At 39.4% G+C, this 26,606-nt stretch overlaps 1 protein-coding gene across 4 annotated transcripts in view; it reads left to right on the top strand.

Moving 5' to 3' along the window:
- LOC124170538 (follistatin-related protein 5-like) overlaps positions 1-26,606 on the top strand; it is a 521,097-nt gene that overhangs the window by 311,740 nt on the left and 182,751 nt on the right. For 3 of the 4 annotated variants that reach the window (XM_046549332.1, XM_046549331.1, XM_046549328.1), the window contains exon 2: positions 18,660-18,876. In XM_046549332.1, coding sequence (XP_046405288.1) covers positions 18,660-18,876 — 217 coding nt within the window. The remainder of the gene's footprint in view (positions 1-18,659; positions 18,877-26,606) is intronic. The other variant, XM_046549329.1, reaches the window with a different exon arrangement.

The raw sequence follows: 26,606 nt of genomic DNA, 5'->3' as shown, positions 1-26,606 counted from the left end.
TTCATTTCCCGGCATCGGCTTTCGGCGCCTACGAAGTCTACAGTTTCACTTAAATACCCTGGTATCATGATGGAATCAGTAACAGGAAGCTTGCTAGGATCAGCCTAAGAATAACTATATTCCTTCATCTTTACGCAATCTATCGCTTTCAATGAAGGAGAAATAGATCAAATAATAGCCCTGAAGTCACAATGAACAACTCCGATACGTCTGCACTACAATAAATGAATCATAACCACGCCGTTGCTTGTACTCAAGTATGCAACCTCTAATACGGCCGTGCCTCCTCGTACTGAATAATGACGTCACTTTTCTACCAGCCAATCATCGGGCGTTTTCGATTCTCACTTGTATTTGAAAATTCTCGTGAACTTGCATGCATTAAATATCGCAACCACGTCATAAAATAATTAAAAAAACTTTCAACGTGGTATGCAAACATATATTTTTATATAATTTTCGGGCTCTTGATTATATCCGAAACATATGCAAGTTCCCTATTATAAGTTAAATATGAATCTAATGCATCTGTTCATGGAGCGTTGAAGGTTAAGACTAAGGTCTTGAGAAAGGTCCTGGTAGGCAATGTCAGAATAGTCAAATAAAGGTAATATTAAAGTAGATACTAATTGCGCTTTAAGAGATGTAGGGATGACATATTTAAATTTCAATAGGGGATAAAGTGGTTGATTAACAGATTTAGTGATTTTATTTATATGTGATGCCCAAGAGAGATTTTGATTAATAATCAATCCTAAGTTTCTGACTTCATCGCAAAAAGAAATTGGGGCATCGGCGATACGTAAATTTGGCAGTTTATCCCTCTGCACTCTCGCTAAAATTCTAGGGTAACCAATTAGTATTGCTTGGGATTTATTAGGATTTATGCATAGGAAGTTATTATTACACCATTCTTGGAGGTATGCTAAGTCACCATTGATAGACATCAAGCTATTGCTTAAATTATTGACTGTGGAATGCCAATGGATTCGTAGATCGTCTGCATAGAGGTGATACTTGCAACTTAGTCCTGATGAGCAATAATTGATGTAAAGTGAGAATAGAAGTGGACCGAGGATGGAGCCTTGTGGGGCTCCTCTAGTAAGGTGGATCCAAGAGGATTCCAAGTTATTTGCAATTACTTTCTGTTTCGGATCCGAGAGATAAGAAGTAATTCATTTAACAGAAGGAGAAAAACCCATGCAATGGATTTTAGCTGCAAGAATGTCTTTGTCGAACGAGTCAAAGGCTTAACTAAAGTCTAACAGAACGAGTGCTGCGATCTCTTTCTTGTCCATGGAGCGTCTCATATCATCCGTTATTTTAACTAAGACTGTGGTGGTACTATGTCCGTGTCGAAATCCACATTGATAATCATTGAGTATTTTATTTTGCTTGAGGAAGGTAGTGATTTGTTCGTGAACAAATTTTTCTCGAGCCTTAGAAATTATTGGAAGAAAAGAAATTGGGCGAAAAGTTAATTGATCTTGATTGTTTCCCTTTTTTTGTATGGGTTTAACTAGGACAGATTTCCATTGAATGGGAAAATGATCTTGTTATAGTGACGAGTTGAAAATGTTGGTGAGGTATGGTAGTATTAATGGCAGTAATGACTGAATGAATTCAAGGGAAGTACCATCTGAGCCTTGAGATTTAGACTTGATGCACTTAAACGCAGAGTGGACTTGCATTTGAGTCACAGGTTACCAAGTAAGCTTCTTAATATGGTTATGTGTCGCGGCTGATTTAATGGAGTATGTTTGTATGACTCGCTCCTAGTCCTCATTTGGAATTTCATTTGGTGGCTGTGAAAATGTTTGATCTAATCTATCAAGGGATACATTCGTTTGGCTGGGAATGTTATTGCTTTTACCTATGCCTATTGAGTTAAGTTGCTTCCAGAGAACGGTTGGTGAATTTTAAGATTTAGAAGCAGTTTGAAAAAATTTTATTTTTGCATTCCTTACTAGCTGCTTCGTTTTATTTCTGAGACATTTGTACCTGTTGAACGCATTGATATCATTTGTTTTTTTTTAAATCTAAAGGCTAAGTCTTGGGCTGACATTGAGTGTTTAATTTCCGCATTCAACCAAGGTGCATTTGGTTTAGAGATACGAATATATTTCTCCGGGGCAAATTTATCCAAAAGATACGTTAGAAGATTATGTAAAATTTCAACTTTGTCCTCAACCTTTTCAATGAATTCAATAGAGGACCATGGGAGTGTACATGTTTCACAAAGTAAATCATCGTTGTTTATCCCTTTTAAGTTGCGATGAGGAATTATAGTCTCCTTTATTATTATTCAGTTTTGGAAAACTCGGTTACAATTATTATCTCGGTAATGTGAGGATCGCGTTTCACCAACGAGAGACGTTTTATCTTAGTTTTCAAGATCCGACATGATAAGAATAAATTATTTACCACGTTGGGCATAAGCGACGAATGCGAGAATATTGCGGCGAAAAACTTGTAAGCACCTTTGTTTAATGCATCGTTATTTAAAAATGAAAATTTTTCATTTAAGAAGACTCCCAGATTTAAATAAACACAGTTCTTGCTTATTTTACGTTACAATAATTAATTACGTCTCACATTGGTAAAATTGCAATTTTGAAGATGATAATGATTTTACATCGATATTACGCCAGGAACATAATACGAGATGAAATATTTTGTATTCATCTGTAAGAAAATTTAAAGAAAGGCTGGTAACATTTATGAATAAGAACATATTTTGGAAAGAGTTGTCGGAATCATTGACTCAAGAAGAACATAGGCATAGAAAAGATCAAGTTAAACAGAAAGAGGGAACTTCGGTGCTGTATGAAATTTGAACGGAGATCCTTTTGAAAAAACTTAATACAGAATAAAAACAAATCTATTTATTTCAAGTCATTAATCAAAAACTTTGGCCTTTGCTCCTTTTAAGGTACCGCAAAATATGTTTATCATGTTTATCATTATTACTGATTCTGTCCTCTACTTCACTTCTTCATTCAAGTTCACCATTTCTGCTTATTAGCATGTTCTTTGTCAGTTAAGAAGGGAAAAGTGCCATTTTCTGTCGGAAATCGCTCAGATTTATCACCGCCTGCAAGCATAAGATAGCAATATTCGTCTCTTTTTCTCAATTCTTGGTATCGTAATACAATACTCACATATTGAAATCAACAATAGACGTAGGGAAATCAGGTAAATAGGATTATTTGGAGTTACTCGTACTCCAAAGGGAGTTAAATTACTAAGTACCTATGTTCTAGAAGAACCATTCCGAAATATTATTTCAATTGACAAATAGGATGAAATAAAAGTTGATTATTTAAATCAACAATTACGCTGTGTCTTGTGCTTGTCGCATCCCAAAATCTTCCGTAGCCCTTCCAGTATAATATCAAGAGGACCATCTACAAATGTAATTTCTTCGAAAAAAAGCCACTGTTATTGCTCCCCGTTAATCTTTTGGCATGTTTTTGAGGAAGGTAGCAAGCGTAATCCTCATATCTTCGCGTTTGAAATTACTTTGTTTAAGTACCTAAATTCTGTTATGATGGTAAATAAATTCTCCCATGCCCATGCTTGCTCCAATTAAAATTAATGAAATATTTGTCGCCGTATGATCAAAACGAAGACTACAAAATATACTGCCGTGACGAATCCCTGGCCCTATGGGCGAGAGTAGACTAACTACTTCACCAACTGAACCATCCGTAGAGAGGTGATCTATTTTGAAAATATATAAGGCTTGTTAAAAGTACAAAAAAATAATAAAAAAAGAGAGGAGAATGGAATGTTATCAGATGTCAAGTCTGAGTTCCAGTCTATTCCATTCTCCTCTTTTCTATGCCTTTATTCCGTAAGACTTTTACAGAAATTGGGGTTCCTTTAACATTTAACCCCCTATTAAATTAAGTTACAATTGCTTTAATCAAAAGAAAAATAGTATGTTAGAGAGAAATTAACAAAATAATTTTTTTTTTCTTTTAAGTTACAAAATTATTATTTTTGGACATTTTCATTCTTAAGAATGTAAGCGTTTATTTTCCATTATCTTCAGCGTCTTCTATCTGGCTCGTCTTCTGTTTTTGCTTTACATGATTTTCTGAATCTTCTGTCTTCTCTTCTTGCTTGCTTAACAATTTTGACGTCTTCTTCTTTCTTCTTCTTCTTATCTTCTTCTTATCTTCTTCCTTCATCCTACCATTGGTCTTCGTCTCCATCTTCATCATCAGCGTCTCCTTGAATGATTTTGCGGTTAAACGCAGTAATAATTTTTGCATTATTGGGTACAAGTTTTCCAATTTCAGTCATTTCTGGTGGCCAATTTTCGAGGATTTTCCGTAGTTCAGCTCTTTCAGCCTGGTACAATGGACAGTAAGTCACTCTATGTTCGAAAGAATCGTCTCCTGTGCTACACTCGCATTCATCGGTCTTGCTTCTACCTATACGTTTTAGATACGTTTTGAAATTTCCGTGTCCGCTTAGAATTTCTGTTATTTGTCTGGATGCTGTTATGTTCATTTTTTGGCGCTCCATGATGCTGGGGAAGAATTTGTACGTTTGCCGTCCTTTTTCGCTCGAATCCCAGTTCTTCTGCCATTCGGTGATTATTAGTTGATTTATCCTCCTTTTTAATTCATACCTAGGTTGCTCTATGCTAATGTCAGTGTTTAGGAATTTCGTGGCTCCGAAGCGTTTTAGTTCGGAATTTGCTTTCCTTTTTGCCACTGCTAGGGCTATCGGAATTATACCAGTGATCACTGTTAGTGCGTCGACACTCATAGTGCTGTATCCTCGGGCAATGCTTAGAAGGCAAGCTCGTTGAGCTTCATTAAGCTTCCTTACAATGCGGGATTGAGTTAGCTTTTCACCCCATATTTCACAACCGTAGGCTAGAACAGGTAATGCCACTGTAGAATAAATTGTTATGAGATGTGAGTGATTAATGTTGTAATTAATTTTGCAATATCTATGTAACGCATAGAAAATGGTTTTAACCTTTGCTGACATATTATTAACGTGCGTCTGAAAAGTCATTCGCTCATCAAACCATATTCCTAAATATTTAAACGAGCTTACTCGTTGAATGTTTTTCCCTTCTAACTTTATAGTTTGATTCCTAGACAGTCGGATGTTGCCAAAGCAAACGTATTTAGTTTTTGCAGTGGAAATCTGTAATTTTACTTTGGAACTCCAGGCGTTTATGGTTGCCAAGCATGCATTTGCTTTATTTTCTAGTTCTCTTCTTGAGTTAGCAGGCACTGCCACCGCCAAGTCATCAGCGTACGCCGTTATGGTGCAGCCGTCTGGTAGATTCATCCTCAGCACCTCATTCATCGTAATATTCCAAATCAATGGTCCGAGAATCGATCCTTGCGGTGCTCCTTTCGTTACAGCTTTCCCTACTTCGACGTGTTTACTTCTTAATATTGTTTTCCGATTCGAGAAGTAGCTCCTCATGAGCCTGATTATATTTTTGGGCATATTTAAGTTTTTCATTTGCAGTATACAATTAGGCCACCATACTGAATCGAAGGCTGCAGCAAAGTCCACAAAGATTACAACCACATACTTCCCTTGGTAATCCATGATTTCCGATTTGAGTTTTCGCGCAGCGTGGATCGTACTGAGTCCCTTTCTAAACCCAAATTGACTCGGATGATATAAGTTTTCATCTGAAATATTTTCTTCAATTTTTGCTTTGATAATTCTTTCGAATACCTTACCCAACTCGGGGAGCAGGGTAAGGGGACGGTAAGTTTTGGGGTCTGCAGGGTCTCTTCCTGAGGATTTGATTATTGTACAAAGAAGTCCTGTCTTCCAGCCGTTTGGGAAGTAACCTAGGCGGAGGCAATCCTGAAATATTCTTGTGAGTAGCGGAGTTACTATTGTTTCTGAATGTAAAATTAGTTCGCCAGGGACTTCGTCAATCCCCGGTGCCTTCTTTTTCTTTATCCCGTATATTGCATTTGCGGTGTCCGTCTCAGTTATTTCCACTTCTGCAGCTTCTCCATCTCCTTCTGCCATTAATCGGATCTCCTTTTGGATTCCTGTCTCATTATCCTCTTGATCGTTGGGGATGAGGGTCTGCAAAATATTACTCAGGGTTGCATTTAGGCTTCCCATTTCTCCTTGCGGGTGTAAAGTTGAAATATAAGTAGTCGGTACTCTCAGTTTCTGGCTGGAGAGTTTGTATACAAAACCCCATGGGTTTTGCTCCAAGTTGTTTTGCACAAAATTTTGCCAGCTTCTCTCTTTGCTCTTTTTTATTTCATCCTTATAGGCTCCAACCGCATCGTAGTAAATCCTCTTCATTTCCAAACGGGAGTCGTTTTTGCTTCTCTGATAAGATTTCCGTAACCTTCTGCATTTCATCTTCAAATGCTGGAGTTTTGAATTCCACCATTTGACTACGCTCTTTCTAGGTCTGGTGAAGGGTATTGCCTTAGTCGTTGTATTCATATAGTCTGAAGTTAATTGCGCTACTCGTTCATCAATATTTAATCGAGTAGGCTGCCAGGGGATTCTTTCTGAGTTCCGCCAGCTGCATGTGGCAAAGTTTTCTTGAAAGAGTGGCCAATTCGCTGCTCCAAAGTTAAGGCGTCTTCTACTGACGTTTTGAGTATGTTTCCTCTTATGCGTAACATAGAATGCCAGAAGCCGGTGGTCGCTTATGCTTACATCTTCCCTTACCTCCCAGTTTATGATGTTTTGAACTACGTTAGCAGTACAAAGCGTTAAGTCAATATTCGATTCTCCAATGCTAGAGCTGAACGTGGTTGGGAACCCAGGTTCGTTTAGCAAAAATAGATTATTTGAATTTATGAATTCCTCTACCTCCTTCCCTCTTGGATCGGTGAAGGTTGAAAACCATATCTCATTTTTGCTATTTGAGTCAATGCCAATTATCACTCTCTTGTTACAGCATTTGGACAAGATGCTTGAAAGTCTAGCGATACCGTTTTTTATGCAATCCGTAGGTGGAAAGTATCCAGAAATTATTGTGAATACTTGGCTACCTGTATTGATTTCCGCAACAGCGAAGTTTCCGTCGGCACAGCTCTCCATCGAAATAAAATCGAAATTTTCATTAAAACAAATAATTCTTGCTTTAAAGGTGGAGTGGGCAAATGTAGGACTGCTTCTGGTTTTGATTCCAATACCGGGAATTTTCCATGTATTTTCAGTTTTGTTAAGATACGTGTATGGTTCTTGGACCAGTAGAACGTCCAATCTAAGATCCAGCACGACCTTTTTAATTTCAGATGTGCTAATCTTTGATTTGTGAAGATTGATTTGCCCAATCCTTACATTTTCATTCCTGTGGTGGTGTGCCGTCATAATCGATGGACTCCATTAACTTCCTTCTTCGTCTTCGATGGGTCCCACATTTGGGATCGCTGGCCTTATGGTTGTCTGGAAGATTCGCTTTTTTGCAATTTATGCAAATAGGGTCGTTTCCTAAGTTATCGCATTTTCTGGTATCATGACTCCCTGAACAGTGCTCACAAATGTTGTCTGCTGCTTTACAATCTTTAGCTAAGTGTCCAAACGCTTGTCACCTGTAGCAGCGTTTAAGTTTCAAGTGGTCTGCTACATTAACACTTTCGCTGCTAGCCATTTTGATGAAAAATATCGCTGTGAGCGGCAGTGGTTTTTCTGCATAACCAAGTAGATATGTCTCTATGGATACCGTAAAAAATAATAATAAAAATCCTATGATTGTTTTAAACAAATAAAACGAAGGACGCACCGGTGCGTCTGCCGCTCACAGCATTGCCAAAGCTATGCAACCCGTGTCACATGCGTTATGCAACCCGCTACACAAATATTTTTATCTCCCTTAATTCTCATCTAACGTTCTTATTATTCGACTGATTTTGCAAATAAATAGATGTTTTAAAAATTTGGAGTATTCGAAAGTGATAATTTTTTTAATGAAAATATAATTTTCTCGTAAAATAATTACAAACTCATAATTTACTCATGGTTTTGGGATAACTTTCAAGAATCATCCTGAAAAAAACACTAGAATGAAGAGTGCTATTTAAGCCAGCAATAAATATAAGATGTTAGAAAATATCCTAAAGCATAAAACCGTGTTTTTAGGGGCAACCTGGATCGTAAGTGCTAACATATTTCCTCACTCTATTTTTGGCTCATACTCGGCACTTCTTTCTTCCTTTTCTTTTCATTTCCAAATTATGTGGTGAGTGGCCATGTTTAGGGGAACTCATTGAAGGCATTACCTCAGGTTGGACATTTAGCAATGTTTATAGTATAGTTTATTAATTCATCGCGGTATTCTAACAAATGTACACGTTTCCCACTAAATCTTTGGTATAGAATGAAAGAATGAATCATTATTATCTGAATTAAGTATATTCTCAGCTTTAGGTACCAACGGCGAGTTTTTGTTTCGTAAAGATAATATGACAACAATTGATCGGTCTAATCTTTGCCTCCAAAATGTTTATTGTAATCGTCCACCATACTGGGCTTAGTTGAAACCCTTCCCCGCCTGCCCGCAAAATCGTGTCCATACTCGGAGGAAATCGTCTTCACATCTCTTCATTATCAGAATGACTGTACAGTATGTTTTCTCTGTACAGTATGTTTTTGCAGACAATGGAAAAGGTTCACGCTGTCGTAAAAGTTATCCCTGTACACAGCGTGCCCCTTATTTTTTAAATTTGCCAACAATTTATGAGTGACTTTCTCTGCGTTCCATGCTCCCCCCACTTTTTTACCCTCGGTGCCACAATATATCAAGCAATCCAAATCCAAACCGCGTGGTTCAGTGATAATGTACAATTTTATTTCATATTTGTGACGTTTGTAAGGAATGACTTGTTTTAATAGTAACTGTGGATAACGTCAACTCCATAGAACCATGGATTCGTCTAGACTCACAGCCCTTTCCACGTAGTACAATTCACTCATACTTGCATAGAATGTATCATGCAAGGGTCGTATATTGTAAAATGGATCACTGGGTAAGTGTTCGCATTCAACCACATTTCTATCTTAGTGCATAGCGCGCAATATTTGCAAAAGCTATCTCGAGACATGTATATGGAAAAAACAGGGAGATAATATATTTCAGATTTTTCCAATAATATTATAATCTACTAAGAGAAATAAAACCCATCGGAAATAGAAGGTCAAAAAAGTTTCCAATTATCTTCGACTCAAGACTTATTCCAAGACGATATTCTAATTTGGAGAAGTATTATTTCGAACCACATATTCAGCATTGATATTCGTTTCTGTTGCAACTCAAAAAACATCATTGGCAATGAGTCGTAAGTCGTAAGGATTCCCGCTGGGAACATTTAATTTTTGTCCTGAGGTGCCAGTAAAAGGGATATCTGTTACTTGGAGTTCATCTTTGTACCATAAATAGAAGTTATTTGAGTGCTTTCGGAACAGTTTTGATGAAGAAGCATGGGCGTTTTCTTCCTGACTCTCTTTGGACGACTCCTCTGGAATTCCTTCCTGGGATGCATTATCTTCCTTGCTGTCCATCTCCTCATCAAACTGCATAAGGATATCCATTAACTCTTAATTAGTCTTTTTCTTCAAAATTCTCTAAGGATATTCATCTCTTTTTTCATCGCGTTCCCGCTGAACCAGACGTTGATGCCACTGGCTCCTCAGCCATCTAATGTAATGGGAAAAAATCAAGATATTCAGGTAACCGGTGACACCTCCGATGATACTTCAGAGGATAGATATCTCCGAAAATCGAGCATATCAATCTGTTCCGAAGGCCACGAGCACCTAGTACTTTCCTGTGGCAGCGTCGTACTTGCAATGATATTTCGGCCAGAGGGCGTGGAGGGATGAGAGTGAAAGGAATGCCTCGACGACTTTGTTTTTATAGGCCATACGAAACGATATCCGCATGAAATGAGACGAAATATTTCCCTTTTATTTCACACATTATCGTGATCGTCTTGGAATTCCCGGTGTTACATTTCCGTCATACCGGCATTGAATTTCATTCTCAAGGTCAATGCTAATGGATCCTGTGTAAAATATTTTATCTTGAAATAGTGGTCGATTTCAGTTCCGTGTGTAATGTATACGCAGAGTGGTAATTATATACCCATCTGTCAGTTTAACAAATTACATAGCCTTTGCGATTGAACCGTAATATAACGAGACACTTGTTTATAATATTGTGTTTCGGGGTTTTGTGGAACAAGTGATTGAATGCTCAACAAAATTTTTCATTATATTTCAGCAAAATTCGGCAACATTACGGCATGTTTACATAATCAATAGGCTATATGGAAGAATAAAAGAAGAGTGCAATGGATTATAATTCATTATTATCGAATTTATGGTGATAATTTCTTAGAGCTAACTTTTTCCACGTTATGCACGATAAAGGGACATGTATAGAAAATTCTGGCATCGGACCTGGCTCAATCACGCGTATTACTTTTTCAAAGGATTTATTATAGCTAAACGTAATATCTTTTATGCACAAAAGAAGCAGCCATGACAATTGTCCAAACCAATGTGTTCACATATTTTTGCAATCTTCGGATATATCGACACATTTACACATATTCGGATAAACTGAATATAAAACTTTATTTGACATAAATAATATTTAAAAGAGTTTATAAGGCATACGAGACCCATTTATCTCCAGTTCCAAGACAATTTAGCTCAGAAAAATTAAAATATCAAAAAAATTACGAAAAAATAGAAAAAAGATGAAAAAGTATTTACCTAAATAATGAAAGGTGAATCCTAGAAACGACGGCCAATACTGGATGGTACGGAATGTAATAGAGTAGCGAGAGGTAATTTGGAGCGCCCAAGACGTTCTCGGCTGATTCTATGGGCATTTGAAAACGGGTCGAAGCAGGACGCACGGGTGCGTCCTCCGCTCAGCATAATAGTTTGCGCAGGACGCACCGGTGCGTCCGCCGCAGCGAAAGTGTTAAAAGATCCATAATCAATAAAGACTCTTTTATTTTTCAATAGTATGTTCCTCGAATGAGGATCAACTTCTACTACCCAATTGCATGTGACAGCTTCTTTCCTTCCGAATTTAAATAGGGGTTTGACATGTGCTTCCTTGAGCAAGTTGTTTTGAGTCTTAATTCCATTCAAGATAAATTCCTCAGGCATAGTGTTTTTAATTCCAAATATGCACAAGCGAGGTTTATTTTTAGGCATGGTTTGCACCTTAAATTCTCCTATTACCTTTTCGCAGCTTTTTAGTTTGCTCTCCAAATCCGGGCTGTCGGACTCAATTTTAATTGCTCCGTTGTTTGTTTTTATAAGTCTTCTAATTCTGATCCCAAGCTTTTTAGGATCTACCGCTTTCATTACCGCTGTCTTGGTTTCATCACTTGTCATTTTGCCACCCTCTATTGGTGCAATGATTACTGCAGTATTGTTACTTTCCAATACTATTTTCTTTCCATCAGCTACTTTAGGATACGCCATCGACTTTGCAGCTCTGGCGTATGATTGTGATTGCAGCTGGACTGCTTCCAGAGACCTCTTCACCTCATCCCTTATACAATCTTTAATTCCATCTATTTGGGTTTTCCCGTTATGCTCCTCCATACGTGTTAAATTCCTAATATGGTCGTGAACTTAGCTTTCGAAGCAGGACTTCATTCTGGTTAACTCCTCTATTAAATCTGTCTTCTTTGGTACCGATAATTTTTCAGTAGAAGCAATGGTGAAACAGGCCGTTAGGCTCTTCTCAAAGGTCTCATTGAGACGCAGCATTTTCTCATTCATCTCCTGACTGTCGACTTTTAGTTCGGATTTCGTCGACATCCTTGTCGCCGTGCTTGAGGATGCGAGCTCCACTGTCCCTTTAGTGTTGTTTAAGCCGCTTTTAGCCGGGCCTTTGCCCGTTGCCCGCCCGGGGCCACGTGGAGGCAGCGGCTGGGCTGGTGGATTTTGCGGCACCCTGTTTGGGTTTGGCACTTTGACAATAGTATCAAAATCTGGATTACGCTCCAGTGGCTAGTATTGCCGGATTCCGCTCCGGTCGCTAGCAGTGCACACCGCTCTCTCTCACTTACTCGTGATCGCACCAACAACGGGGGGTGTGAGGATCCGAACCTCACAGTTACCCTACCCGTTGGCCCATCCCGGGCTTGTTAAAAGTACAGCATGAGAATTAATTAATTACGGCCAAACTAAGGCTCATTGAATGGAAACACTAGCAGTTGAGATATGTGTCCGGCATTCCGAATGCCATAAAGAATACGGCATTGAAAAAGGCGGAGGAGAGGTCCTTGTGAGTAAAATTCCATGTCTTCTTCAAGGAGAGCGAGAACTGCCTTTGCAGATTCCTTTGTCATTTTGGGATGAGTAAAGAATTATACGTTACCACGTAACTGAAAATAATCTGCACGCTCACTTATCCATTATGAACGAGGTCTCCAATTATAATGTCGATATTCTTCATCGCTGTCATTCGTATTTTACGAGAGCTGATGAACCTGCATGCGCGTCATGCCATCCGCCCTCAGATTAACTGCGATAATAAGCTTTTAACGGAGAAATATCGTCAGTAAAATTATAAACCGAGATAATATCAAAAAATCGAGTTAATGAACCTGGTGAAATGCGATTGTTCTAATATCTCGGTTTTTGGAGGATATTATCCAAGTTAATTGAGTTATCCTCGTCGGTGAAAGTGGCCCTTAGTCGATCCACCATCAGGTGCTTGATTAGCGTATTTATTCACCTACAAGTATCCGAACTACTAAAATAAGTGATGTACTGCGAATGATCATATCCTCCGGAGAAACCTCATGTCGTCTTTCGAGGACGCGGATTATATTTGAAAGCGCCCATCCGGCACGCAGTCGAGCGATGCGATGTCTCAGATGCCAGGGGGAGCCCACATCACCACCATCAATGAATCTCTCATGTCCATAGTTGTTTTTTCTTAAATATCCTCCATTGTATTCACGTTTTGCAATTTGAATCCTTACATCTATCGCGACTGGTGTGTGACCACCATCGCTACGAGCCAAGGTCGGTAGATGCGCGGGATGAAGTCGTGCCGGCATCGCTTGCCTAAGGTGTCCATCTATTTCCCTTTGCTCAACTGTTTTCTCGTGAATGGAAGCCGTCTATATCTAGTATTCAACTGAGAATTTGGAAATTTCAGTAACTTTTACCTCCCTCTTGCTTCAGAAATTGTGAAGCTTTAACGTTAAATTACCTACATCGCATATGGATGGATCAAAATCCGAACCACATCTTGCTAATGATTTGGATATCCTGGCTTGGAGCAGACGTGTCAAAATAAAACTTTTTCAACAAATTTATAAATGGAGTCTATAATTATTTGCATCTGTGCTCATAAATATTGTGACTGCAATTCTTCAGAAATATAGCTTCGATATTTTTCATTTCTAACTATTTCTTTCGATCTTTTATAAGTTGCACAGCCTTTGCTGTCATTTCCCTCGCCGTCAGCCATTAAAATAATATCGCCTTATCATAAGCTGTTTCAACCCACTGAGTAAATGCATTGGGGAGCGGGGCAGGATTTACGCGGCTGCGTTCTGAAATATACCCCAAAATTTCATCTCATCTTCAATGATTTATGCGTCAATATATATCCCATATGCGAGTGAGTGGTATCTTCATCCTAAAGAAACGGTTCGGTGGAAGTAGATATATTGGCTGTCATATTCTTGTATGGGGTGCTTAATATCAAAATCGATTCCCGTGTTTTGGCCTAGTTCCAGGGAAAAATTCTCGAAACCCTTTTTAAACCCTTAAAAGTATTACGAGAAGCTACTGTAAAGTTTGCACCTGCCTGCATCGTGAGTGATACGTTTCATTATGACAATACAAAAATTACATTCCAAAATATATATGTCGCGTACTCCAGGAAACGGTCGTATCTTATTTACCTTTATGTCATATTTCCTGATTTTCTAGTGGTTATGATATTCAGTTCCCACCCAGGAAGCCCAGATTCGATTCACGGTGCGGGAAATCTTTTTCCGGCCTCGCTGGTACGTGGAAAATTGGTGTAAATAAATAGTCGCTGGTACGTGGTAGCAATGCAGTATTTTCAGCACAGAAAAAGGTAATAGACTTTTGAGGTAACACATTTGGTATATACTCCTTATTCTTGAATTTACTGTTTTTATTTGGCTTTTAAATCTAAAGGAATCGTCAATTATAATACCCAGATATTTATAAGTTGTAACTTGCTCTATTATGAGACATTTACAATTAATTAAGTATACATAGGGGCATTTAAGTGTATGTTTAGCAATCTTCAGTATTTTTCCCCGAGTTCTTTGGAAGAACATGCATAGCCTTAGATTTCTTTTCATTGAAACCTAAATTAATTTTTTATTTAGCGCTACTCGCATCATTTCTGACTTAATTTTTTATATTTAAGAGGATGTTTGATGTTCCCAAACCCCGTAGTTCAACTTTCGGTTGCGCCCAACGCGTCCTTAGATTCGTTTTCTCAATACGAGCCATGCAGGTGCGCTCAGCGCCACCCAGCACCCATTCTCAACCCTTTGCGTACTCTCCCACCTGCCGATAACATCCCCATTCACTCTGCCATGCGCTGTGTGCGAGGTGAAGGCCGATTTGGCGACTTCCAGTTCCAATACCGCCTTTTCTCGCGACTTAGCCGTTCAATGGTAAGTGGCCCACGAGTAATCCTGCTGTACTTCTAACAGTTCATTCCGACAAATCATATTTCTCCTAACGTTCTTTCATATTTTCCATTGAGAGGCCAATATGACCATGAATGCTAAGTTCTATGTTTCCCATTCTCTAGATGCTATACTTCCCGAGCAACGCTTGGTGGCCAGCTAGTCTGTGTGTATATTGAAGAGGATGTCTGTTTGTCTGTCCGCAATGCGTTTCCATACGGCTGCTCAGATTGCAACCAAAGTTAGTACGTGGGTGAATCGCATGCTCCCAAACCCCGAAGTGCTATTTTCGGTTGCGTCCAACGTCCCCTTCGCGTTGTTCGCTCATTTCTGTTTGTTGCGTCACGTCATACAACTCCTGTGGTTAGACATCCTGCCGGGTAGGCACACCACCTCAATCGCTCAAGGGGAAAGCATAACTCAAATAATACTACTCTTACCTATTAATCCTCTCTGTGCAAAACTTTTTGCTGGGGAATGAGTTCACAAGGCGTTTTTTGTCCACGCGCGCACGGGCTCACACAGTGACAATGCAATGACAGTGGTATAAGCTGATTCCGTGCGCGTCGTACCAAAATCTTTTTTTCCATTGTTTGCTGTTCAGCGTGCATAAAAATCCTGATGTGTGACTATGAATTCCAAATATCATGCTTCCTACTTGTTTGAGTGCTATCATCCCCGAGCAACGCCGGGTGGCCTGCTAGTTAGATATATGAAAAATTAAAATGAACACACTCATGAAAAATAAAAATTGGTGTAAAGTGTTGGATTTTAAGGAGCAGATTGGTTGTATGATGCTTTTTGTTTGAACATGCAAAATATATATGACAAATCTATTGTAATTAAATATATTTCCAAGACAGCAAAAAGGAAAAAAGAATGGATGGCATAGGAATTCCTAGAAAAAATTGAGATTCATTGTTTAGAAAACAGAAGAAGGATCCATTTAATCCCAAATGTAAAATTACTTATCAGAGTCAAAGAAATTATGAAGTGACAGCAGTAAACCTGTAAGGCTGCGAAAACAGAGGAAGGACAGAATCGTTACAAGAGAATAAGGAACGAAATATGTCGTAAAGCGCGGAAGGCTAGAGAAACGTGGATGAAAAGCATTTGCAAAACAATCTTAAACATGGAAAAGTAGAGGCCGCTTATAGGATAGTGAGGAACCACTTTAAGGAAAGGGGCGTAAGATGTAATGCCCTTAGGAACAAAAACGGAGAACTATCGATTGAAAACGAAGAAAAAGGGAAGAAATGGAAGGAATATCTGGAAGATTTGTACAAAGAAAGTCGCCTCAGAACGAATGCTATCGAAAGCGAGAGAGAAGTGGATGCCGATGACATGGGTGCCCCAATTTTAAGATCGGAATTTGATGCGGCTGTAAGAGACCTCAGGATAAATAAAGCGTCTGGCATTGATGACATTCCTGCAGAACTAATCAAAAATTCAGGAGAGAAGACGTTGAACCAGCTAAACAAAATCATTAGTGAAATGTATACGACAGGTGAGATACCAAAGGATTTCGAGAGGAACATTATAATCCCTATTCCTAAGAAGAAAATAGCGGAGAAGTGCGAAGATTTTAGGACCACAAGCCTTACTACACATGCGTCAAAGATACTGACAAGGATCATCTATAGAAGAATAGAACGAAAAGCAGAGGAATATTTGGATGAGGACCAATTTGGATTCAGAAAAAACAAAGGCATAAGGGAAGCAATATTGGCCCTAAGACTGCTCATAGAGAAGAGAATGGAAAAGAACAAGTCAACATTCGTTGCGTTTGTGGACTTAGAGAAACCATTTGACAACGTGGATTGGAGCACAATGCTTGGAATCCTAAAGGAAATTGGGGTTCTTTATAATGACAGAAGAATCATCCACAGTTTATACAAAAACCAAGAAGCCGTGATAAAATCAGGGCCCAGCTGTGAAGAAGCAAGAATTAAGAAAGGAGTGCGACAAGGCTCTACACTGTCACCCGTAATTTTCAACGTTTACATTGAAAAAGCCATTAATGAAATCAAAGAAAAGGCATTGGGAGTGAATATCCATGGAGAAAAAATAAGCATGCTAAGATTTGCCGATGACATAGCCGTTATAGCAGAAACAGAGAAGGATTTGAAAAATATTCTGGTTAATATGGGTAGGGTAATGAGTAGATATCAACTGAAAATAAGCACGAAGAAAACCAAGATCTTAGTATGCAGCAGAAGAGAAGAAGTCAAGACCAACATTAAAATAGGGAGGCAAAAACTGATAGAGGTGGATGAATTCTGTTATTTGGGAAGCAAGATAACTAGTGACGGGAGAAGCAAGAAAGAAATTATCAGCAGAATAGCCCAGGCGAAGAGAGCATTCCACCAAAAGAGAGACCTGCTTACAGCGGGAAACTAAAATATAGAAGTAAAGAATCAATTTATAAGAACCTACATCTGGAGTATGCTCCTATACGGAAGTGAGGCATGGACAATGACCGCAGCGGAGAAAGCAAGGATAGAGGCCTTTGAAATGTGGTGCTACAGAAGAAGGATGAAAATCAAATGGATCGACCGAGTTAGTAACGAGGAAGTCCTAAGAAGGGTAGGAGAGAAGAGAAGCCTCATGAAAACCTTAATAAGAAGACGGAACAACCTTATAGGCCACATCTTGAGACATGATAGCCTGATGAAGACAATCGTCGAAGGACAGGTGGAAGGCAAGAATGGAAAAGGAAGACCTCGAACAAAATATATTGAACAAGTAAAGAGATATGTGAAAGAGAAGAAATACGTAGGAGTGAAAATATTGGCTGATAGGAGAACTGAGTGGAGATCTGCGTCAAGCCAATCCCAGGATTGTTGACCAGTGATGATGAGCAGTAAACCATTGAAAATTAAATCACTGGTAGGAAAAATAGCGTAAGTGCTGATAGAAATTTTAAGGGTTATAAAGGAATATGTGGTGATTAACTGGGGACAATATTCATTAAACAGTTTGCCCATGAGATTGTAATAAACAGAGTCAATTGCACTAAAAAAATCTACGTACCCCTTATAGCAATTATTACGGAGGCTTCCGCGGTGATGGAAAATGAAAAAGCAGGAGCAATTTTCACAATTCTACATTTATTAATACTAAATATTAATATAAATAAATGTAAAATTGTAATAATGTAAATGTAATAAGGTATTAATAAATGTAAAAATATGGAAATTGCTCCTGCTTTTTCATTTTTCATTATGTCACGTTTCCACTCCATCTCGCCTGAAACCTCAGACTATACTTCCGCGGTGAGTTAATTGGTGATAATTTTTCGGGTTTATTCCGCGTTGACTCATATTTTGCGGACGAAGACGGGAGCTGGAACGCGCCCGAAACGGTCGTCCGCAAAAATGAGTCAACGCGGAATGAACCCGAAAAACAATCAACTACCCCTTATAGTGTTAGTACCCCTTGTAGTATAAAAACAGCTATTGTAAGTCAGATGCATAAAATGGATTAAACAGGGATCCAAAGAATTACAGACATATATCAATATGGCCCTCTATGCATAATTTACGGAAAAATATATGGCAAACAGATTGCATTCATGGATAAAAATTATATAAAATCGCAGTATCAGTATGGCCCTGAACAAAGTAAAGGTACTAAATTTGCGCTTGAAAATCTCTGTGAGAGTGTTAAAACTACTCTGGATAGGAGAATGCCTGTGATTTTATTGATTTTATAGTTTATTGACTTATAACAAGCATTTGATACTGTCGATCACAAGATTCTATTGAGTAATTTGTATTACATGGTAATAAGAGGATCAGTTCCCGAATGGTTTTCTGGCTGCTGGAAAGAAGGGTTCTATACTATTTTAAACCATTTAAATCGTTTAAAACATTTAAATCGTTACACTTTATTGCAGAAATTTTGTTCTGTGCTGCATGCTTTTGTTACTTGGAGAAATGAATTGATCTCTATTTTTCTCTCTCGCCCTAGCAGAGATCTCGTCATCACCGTGACTCTCTGGCGTCCACATCGTCAACGGCACCACATCTGTCTCCCCCCGTTCTGACTGCCGACGAGCCTTCGGTGCTGGGTCCAGTGCTCGACGATGACGCGGAGGCCAGCGACCACACGTCCCGCCACACACCACACGACCACGGATCAGTGTATGGTGACACAAGTGGCGGCAGCGTCTACCTCGCCAAGCAAAGTGAGTTGTTTCTCCCATGGTAACGGTTATCTTGGAACGGATTTTTCATTAGATTTTCAGTGATTGAAGAACGTGTGAGCACATGTTCGTATAAGTCTCTGACTTGGTTCCCGGTCCTCGAGAGCTAACCCCTTGCGGGCCCGCCCTGGGTTTCCCATTCCACTGTGAGCACATGTTTCCCTGGCGTATTGCGTAATGGAATACTGCTCGCGTTTCCCATCAGGTCATTGATGTTTGGATTGCAGCCTCTCCTAAGTTCAACTCGAGCGGAAAATTCGAATAAGCCTCTTTTTTCACTGTTCATTGTGTGCCTTAATTGGCTTTTGATTACGCAAGTAATTATTTTTTAGGCTAGTTGTAGTTTCGTGGGGCCAAGATCCAGCCAGGTATATTGGACCCAAGCAATGCTCGATAGCTCGATTCCTTTTTCCCAACTCTTCCTCGGGCTCCCAGAGATAATCCGGGTCACAAAATTTCGGCGTTGCCAATTATCTGGAGGCAAAATATGATCACTTTCTGTAAAATCCTTATTTCTCATCGTAGAACCTCGATTAACGAACGCATTCAATCGAACGCATTTAATCGCTCAACCGCGAGAAGTACCATGGTCCCATGAAACTACCAGTAATGATTTTTCTATTTAGCCGCACTTTGGAGGTGTCATATGGCCTCTTTCTCATATTTGGTCTCGAGGATACATTCTGATTGTCTTTTGGCGCTCCGTTACGCATCGCTCGTTTGCCATCACTTTGAAATATTGTTGTAACATATGATATACCCTCGCCTTAAGTCGCTTGTAGCTTGAATTAAAATTTTTCTTTGTATTTCCAAGTATAATTTTTCATAGTTAGGTTTCAAACAATCATTGACAAAGGTTCATTTAATTTTATATACAGTGGAGGAAAAAATTAGCGAAAAATCATTGGTGTCTGATTGGGACCAGTTCATGAAAAATTTGAAGACAACCATCCTCCTAGCTTTTGTCCTCGTAATGTTCTCACACAACAATTGCAATTTTCAAAGCACATACCCCTTGCACCGAGGAAATCCAATCGAATGCGTCGCATATGTATTCACAATCTGTGCCACTGATGAGTTGTGGTTGATATACCCGGACCTTTTCTTAGCCAATCAAACTGATTCCATTATTTTAAAACCAATCTTACATTTGGCCCATCCAGTAAAAAAGTACTAGAAAAGATGTGACATTTCGATTGAATGGAGGATGTTAGGATGTTGTGTCATGTTTCGAAGATGATTTAGAGTTCAGTGTACTCTTGCCGTCTTTGACAGGCATGTGAGCTCAATTATTATTATAATTATTTTGTTCTTTAATTTTCTTCAGTTTTCACTGAGTAGCTTTAGTGTTAAGAGCACGGGTTCTCACCAAGGTAACTCTTTACTGTTGAATTGGGTTGAGAAATGTTCTCGTGATATGACAGGTTGAAATTATTACAGCCTTTTGCAGTTTGATGTATGTATTTGGATGGAGGTTGAGTATTTTGAAACTATGTATATGTTTTGGAATGATACCGGTAGCTGAGATGACAATTGGAGCTATATAAACCTGTTCCATATTCCATATTCTTTTTATTTCTATTGCCAATTCTTGGTACTTGTTAATTTTTCCTGTAATTGTCTTTTCGATGTTATGCGACAGTGGCACGGCAATATCAACTATGTAGCAAGTTCTATATTTCTTGTCAATCAACACTATATCTGGTCTATTATTAACTATAGTTTTATCTGTTTGAATAGGCAGATCGTAATATATTTTAAATGCGCCGTTTTCAAGCACTGTTTCAGGGTGGTACACATAATATGGGGTCTTAGTATCTATTAACTTGTGTTGGTAGGCCAGTTTTTGGTGGATAATTTTTGCAAAATGATTATGTCTACTTAAATATTCTGTATTAGCTAGCATCTTACAGCCAGATATAATGTGCTGGATTGTTTCAGGTACTTGAAAACACCTTCTACATTTGTCATCTGTTATTCTTTTATCACCAAGGATGAACTTTGCATAATTTTTAGCGCGGATAACCTGGTCTTGTATTGCAAGCATGAACCCTTCGGTTTCTCCATAAAGTTCACCCAATGACAACCATTTGTTTGATGAGATTTTATCAACATATGGTTGATTGAGGTCATTGATGTGTCGTCCATGTAATTTCTTCTGGGCCCATACTTCTACCTTTCTATTTAATAGAACAGCTCCTGTGGTGGTTGCTTCATCGGTCGTGCCATTTTTTAGATTTAATGGTGTTAATTTGTTGTCGGCATATACTATTGATTAGTGAAGCATCGAACTGTTTGATTTATCGTAGAAGAAATGTTTTAGTCCATGAATTTGGTTTATGAGGAGCTGTTGTAAATCTATTAACCCTCTACCTCCCAAATAGCGGGGTAGCGTTAGCCTTTCTATTGCAGCCTTTGGGTGATGTAAATTAAATTTTTTGAATGATGTACGTATTGATCTTTCTATGCCTGCTATTTCGGTTTTGGTCCAGTCAATCACTCCAAATGTATTATTATTATTATTATTTTCATTTTTCCCTCTTGCTATCTTACAAGGATTTTTCACAGTGAACGGACCAAGTCAAGTTCAGCTGTGTTTTGTTATTACTTCCGTAATTATTCTATTGAAAGGAACCGTCGGACAATATGACAGGTGTCCAGGATGACTGACTTTTGTATTTTTGGTAGAGTTTTCTCCAAGTTTAGCTTTTTTAGCTGGTGTAGAACTTCGCACGGTGTGATTCCTGTTGTTGTTATCACTATTGGGCATATATCTACTGACTGCATCTTCCACAAGGCTTTGATCTCTGCTGCAAGTTCTGCATATTTGTTAATTTTGGTGGATTGTGCTTTCTGTACATTATGGTTTAAGGGAATTGTCACGTCTATGAGGGTAGTGTGCCGTTTTATTTTGTCTATTATAACTATGTCCGGTCTATTGTTTTTAATTGCTCGGTCAGTTTTTATTTCTGCATTCCAGTATAGTTTGCACTCATTGTTTTCCATAACATCAGGTGGATGGTATTTGTAGTATGGTTCATCGGTGTCCAGGATTCTATTTTTTCTTGCCAGTTCTTGGTGCATGATTTTAGCTACATTGTCATGTCTACTGGTATATTCATTTGCTGCTAGAGCCGTGCAACTTCCCATAATATGCTCTATTGTCTCAGATTGGTTCTTGCATCTTCTGCACTGATCGCTGTTTATGTTTTCTTTTAATATGAACTTTCTGTAGTTCCTCGTCAATATTATGCGATCTTGAATGGCCCTCATAAATCCGATTGTTTCCCCATATATATTCCCTTGTTTCAACCATATATTTGAAGCCTCTTTATCTATGTGCGGCATGTTTAACTGATGAGGATGGTGTCCATGAAGCTCTTTACTTTTCCATTGATTGATAAGTTGTTCTGTAGTTTGATTCGGGATGTCTAGTTCACGGTTGCTTAGATGTAGTGGTGTGTAGTGACTGTCTGTTTTACATACTATTTCGAAAAGTTTGCATTTGACTCCTTTGCCATAGAAGTATTGTCTTAGATCAGCAATTTGCTTATAGTGAAGCTGTACAGCATCAAGAATACCAAGTCCTCCTTCATGTGTGGGAAGTATTACTCTTTCTGTGGAGCTCTTTGGGTGGTGTAAACGGTGTTTTGTAAGAAGGGTTCTCACAATTCTGTTTATTTCATTAAGATCGGTCAAGGTCCATTTGATAATTCCAAAGGTATAGAGAAGGATTGGTATTGCAAAAGTATTGATGGCTTTTACTTTATTCCGCCCGTGAAGTTCCGTTTTCAGGATATTTTCTATTCTGCTGCTAAGTTCTTTCTTTATGTTGTCTTTTAACTGTGTATGGGGTATGCCCATTAGTTGGGCAATGCCTAGATATCGGTAACTTTCGGTTTCTTTAAGGTTTTCTATTAAAGTATTTTCATCGAGGGTATAACCATCTGTGGCTGTTAGTTTTCCCCTCTGTAGATGAATGGATTTGCATTTGTCTATACCGAATTCCATTCTGACGCCTTTAGTAAAATTGTTAGTTATGGTTAGCAGTTTTTGTAACTGCATGGGCGAGTTCCCGTACAGCTTCAAGTCATCCATGTATAACAGATGATTTAGGGTGTAGTTGTTGTTTTTCGGGCTTGTGGCTATCTTAAACCCATAACCTGTATGGTTCAGTGTTTTACTTAGAGGGTTTAGACACATACAAAACCATAGAGCACTGAGGGAGTCGCCTTGGAATATCCCTTTGCGGAAGTATATTGTTCTAGACTGCTGCGTTCCATTTGTTGTGTTCAATTTAATTGTTGTTGACCATTTTTGCATTATCAGTTCAAGGAAGGCTAATATATTTGGGGCAATTTTATATATTTTAAGTACCTCCAGTAAGTAAGAGTGAGGTATCGAGTCAAAAGCTTTTTTATAGTCTATGTAAGTTATGCTTAAGTTTCGCTGTTTCTTCAGGGCCTGTTGCGTTACTATGGAGTCTATTATTAATTGGTCTTTGCATCCTTTTGAAAATTTGTAGCAGCCTTTTTGCTCTTCTGTCATTATTTTTTGCGCATCGAGGTGAGCTTGGATTTTATTGGTGAGTATTGAAGTAAGTAGTTTGTACATGGTTGGTAGGCAGGTTATTGGTCGGTAGTTTGCAGGATCTGTATTTGCATCGTTTTTGGGAAGGAGAAAAGTGCATCCTCTAACCAAAAACTCAGGAGTATCTATTGGTTTCTGTAATATATGGCAAAATATTCTTGCTATGGTGGCATGCAAAGCAGTGAATTTTTTAATCCAGAAGTTCTGAAGTTTGTCCGGGCCAGGTGATTTCCAGTTTAGTGTTTTTCTAATGGCCTCCTGAACGTCGTGTTCTGTTATTCTGACTGATGGCATATCTTTTACATCAGCGACCCTGTTTCGTTCTTCACAGAGTGTCTCGGTGTTGTTGTCGTGTGTATCTGTTTTTTCCCATAAATTAGACCAATATTCTGTTAAGTGTGCTATGGGGGGATATTCGGTTTGCGTTTTACTTTTTGCGTTCATTAAATTTCTATAGAATTGCTTTTCGTTCTTTTGGAAGAGATTATTTTGGCGCTTCCGCTCTGTACATTTTTTGTATCTCCTTAGCCTTTTAGAGTAGACGGCCAGTTGCTGCGAGTACTTATCAATTACCTCTGTGATCTTCTGAGCAGAAAGATCTTCCTCACGAGCAGGATAAATTATCTGTTTGACTTTTTTGAGCAGTTTTCTTGTATGTGTTCCTCTTTTATATTGTGTTAGCTGGCCCAGTATCTTCCGTATGTTTTCAATCCGATTCGTTAATCTTTTCTCCCATGGGGGAGCTGACTCAGTCTTCGGCTTACGTCTTCCATTGAAAGTGTCCACCTTCATGTTTAGTGATGTGACTGTGCATATTGCAGCACAGTACAGAAGCAGTTGAAGTTCTTCTATGCTATTGCAGTTCGAAGCTTGATTTGGAAGTATGTTATTATTGATGTATTCCATTATTCGAATCGCTTTATTAGATGTTGTGATCTTTGGAATGTAGGGTCTAAGTGTGGGATCGGTTCCAAAGTATTTCTCCTTTGTTTCATAAAAATTGCGCAAGATAATTTTTTCTTCCTCATTATCACTTTCCTTATCCTGTAATGTAACTGGATCCATCTCTGGAGTTATTTCTCTTTCTTGTTCGATCAAGGTGTTGATACCTTCTGTTGTGCTCACGTTTTCCTGGTTCGCGTTATCACTTTCGATTTGTGCTTTGATTCTATTCAGCTCAAGATTGGAGAGAAGGTTGCGCGTGACTATTGCTCTTCTCCTATCTGCAAGGTTCTGTTCCGAGATTCTACCGGCCAATTCAGAGTGTGCATTTATAAATAACTGTAGCATCCTGGATCTATATCTTATCAAATCGGTCTCCATTTTAGTACTGATGTAGTAGCAAGGCATGACTTCTTCATTGAGGCTAGTAGTCCATTCAATACGTTGCCTCGGTCTACCTGCTTTTGTGGTTGCTTGAGTTCTATCAGGCAAAGCACGTTCAGCAGGAGAGGTAAGCGGTTGTTGGTTTCCCTCAATTTCGGTGGCAGTAGTATTTTCGGGTGTCCCGATGAGTGCCTGCCACAGCGCATTCTCATCACTGGTGGTCCGTATGCTGTCAGGTCCAGCACCAGCTCCAGACCTGCCCTGGCGATCCCCAGGCAGCGACCCTTTCCGAGGCAAATTAATATTCTCCATATCCAAAATGTATGGGTGTAGCTTTTTATACCTACAGCCAGGTTTATAATGCAGCCGGTCCTCACATGGACAACAGACGCTGACCAGGACGCCGCCCAATGTGGGAACAGACACGCCTGGATTTTGGGTTCGTTTTGGTCCGCGGGTGGTATTTTATTTCCCACCTACCCTGCATATCTGCCGAGCATTCCCCTATCCGCCACCTGGGGACGCGCCCGATGGGGGACGGAAAACCCCACACGGGTTATTATTATTATTATTATTATTATTGTTATTATTATAGTATTCTACCGATTAAGGTAGGTTTCCATGGAGTGTTCAAGAAGTGATCTGGAAGCCTTCCTTTCCTTCCCGCACTGCTTTCTTTAATTCACTGTAAGGTCTATCAATCTATCCCTATCAATCTATCTAAAAATCCTATTCTTTTCCTTCCCCTCCCTCGTTTCCATAACATTCTACCCTCTAACACCTTTTTCAACATCCCCTCCCCGCTAAGCACTAACTCCATCCATACCTTCTGTCTCCTCCGTATCTCATCTAAAAGCTGCCTCTCCTCGCCAACCATATCCAGCACTTCGTCGTTCTTTTTCCTCTCCATCCATTTCACCCTCTCCATTCTTCTCCATACCCACATCTCGAATGCCTCCAATCTTCTCTTGTCTTCTTTCCTCAGTGTCAACGTTTCCGCACCGTAGAGAGCTACACTCCAGATCAAACTCCGCACTAACCTTTTCTTTAAACTCTTACATAACGATCCTCTCAGGAGCTCCTTCCTGTTCATGAACGCCTCCTTTGCTAGTGCAATTCGCTTCCTGATGTCCTTGCTACTGTTTCCGTTTTCCTCTAATGTGCTGCCCAAATAGTTAACTGCTCTGCCTGTTCAAGTTTTTCCCCACTTACTTTATCTTGCTTCTCATATTCCTCGCTCGCGATATTTTACAAAACCGCATTACCTTAGTCTTCTTGTGATTAAACCTCATCCCATACTCCACGCAGCGCTCGTATAACGCATCCACTAGAGCCTGAAGTCCCCTCACTGACTGACTAATCAGCGCCTGATCATCCGCGAACCTTAACGATTTCAACATCATTCCTCCCACTTTCACTCCAGCTTCCAACTCGTCCCACGCTTCTCTTACCATCTCTTAAGCGTATAAGTGAAAAAGCAGCGGCGATAGAGGACAGCCTTGCCTTACACCTTGGTCAATGCTTGCCCACCCAGATTCTCCGTCCGCCACCCTCACTTGCGCAGTCTGGGCCATACACAGATTACGAATCAGTCGTCTATCCCTCCAATCTACACCTATTCGGCTTTGCCGTTCCTAATCTGTGGGCGGCTTCGCCGCCCAAGGGTTATCGGCGCCCTCCCGTCGTAAGATTCATTGTGATGGGGCGGCTTCGCCGCCCAAGGTTTACATGTGTCCCCCCGGGACGTCAACTCCTCGGAACGGCTTCGCCCTTCCTCGTGATGGGGCGGATTCGCC

Source organism: Ischnura elegans, chromosome X (assembly GCF_921293095.1).
Source record: "Ischnura elegans chromosome X, ioIscEleg1.1, whole genome shotgun sequence".
Taxonomy (NCBI): Eukaryota; Metazoa; Arthropoda; class Insecta; order Odonata; family Coenagrionidae; genus Ischnura; species Ischnura elegans.
The sequence above is the reverse complement of the archived record's forward strand: the minus strand, read 5'-3'. Positions and strand labels throughout refer to the sequence as shown.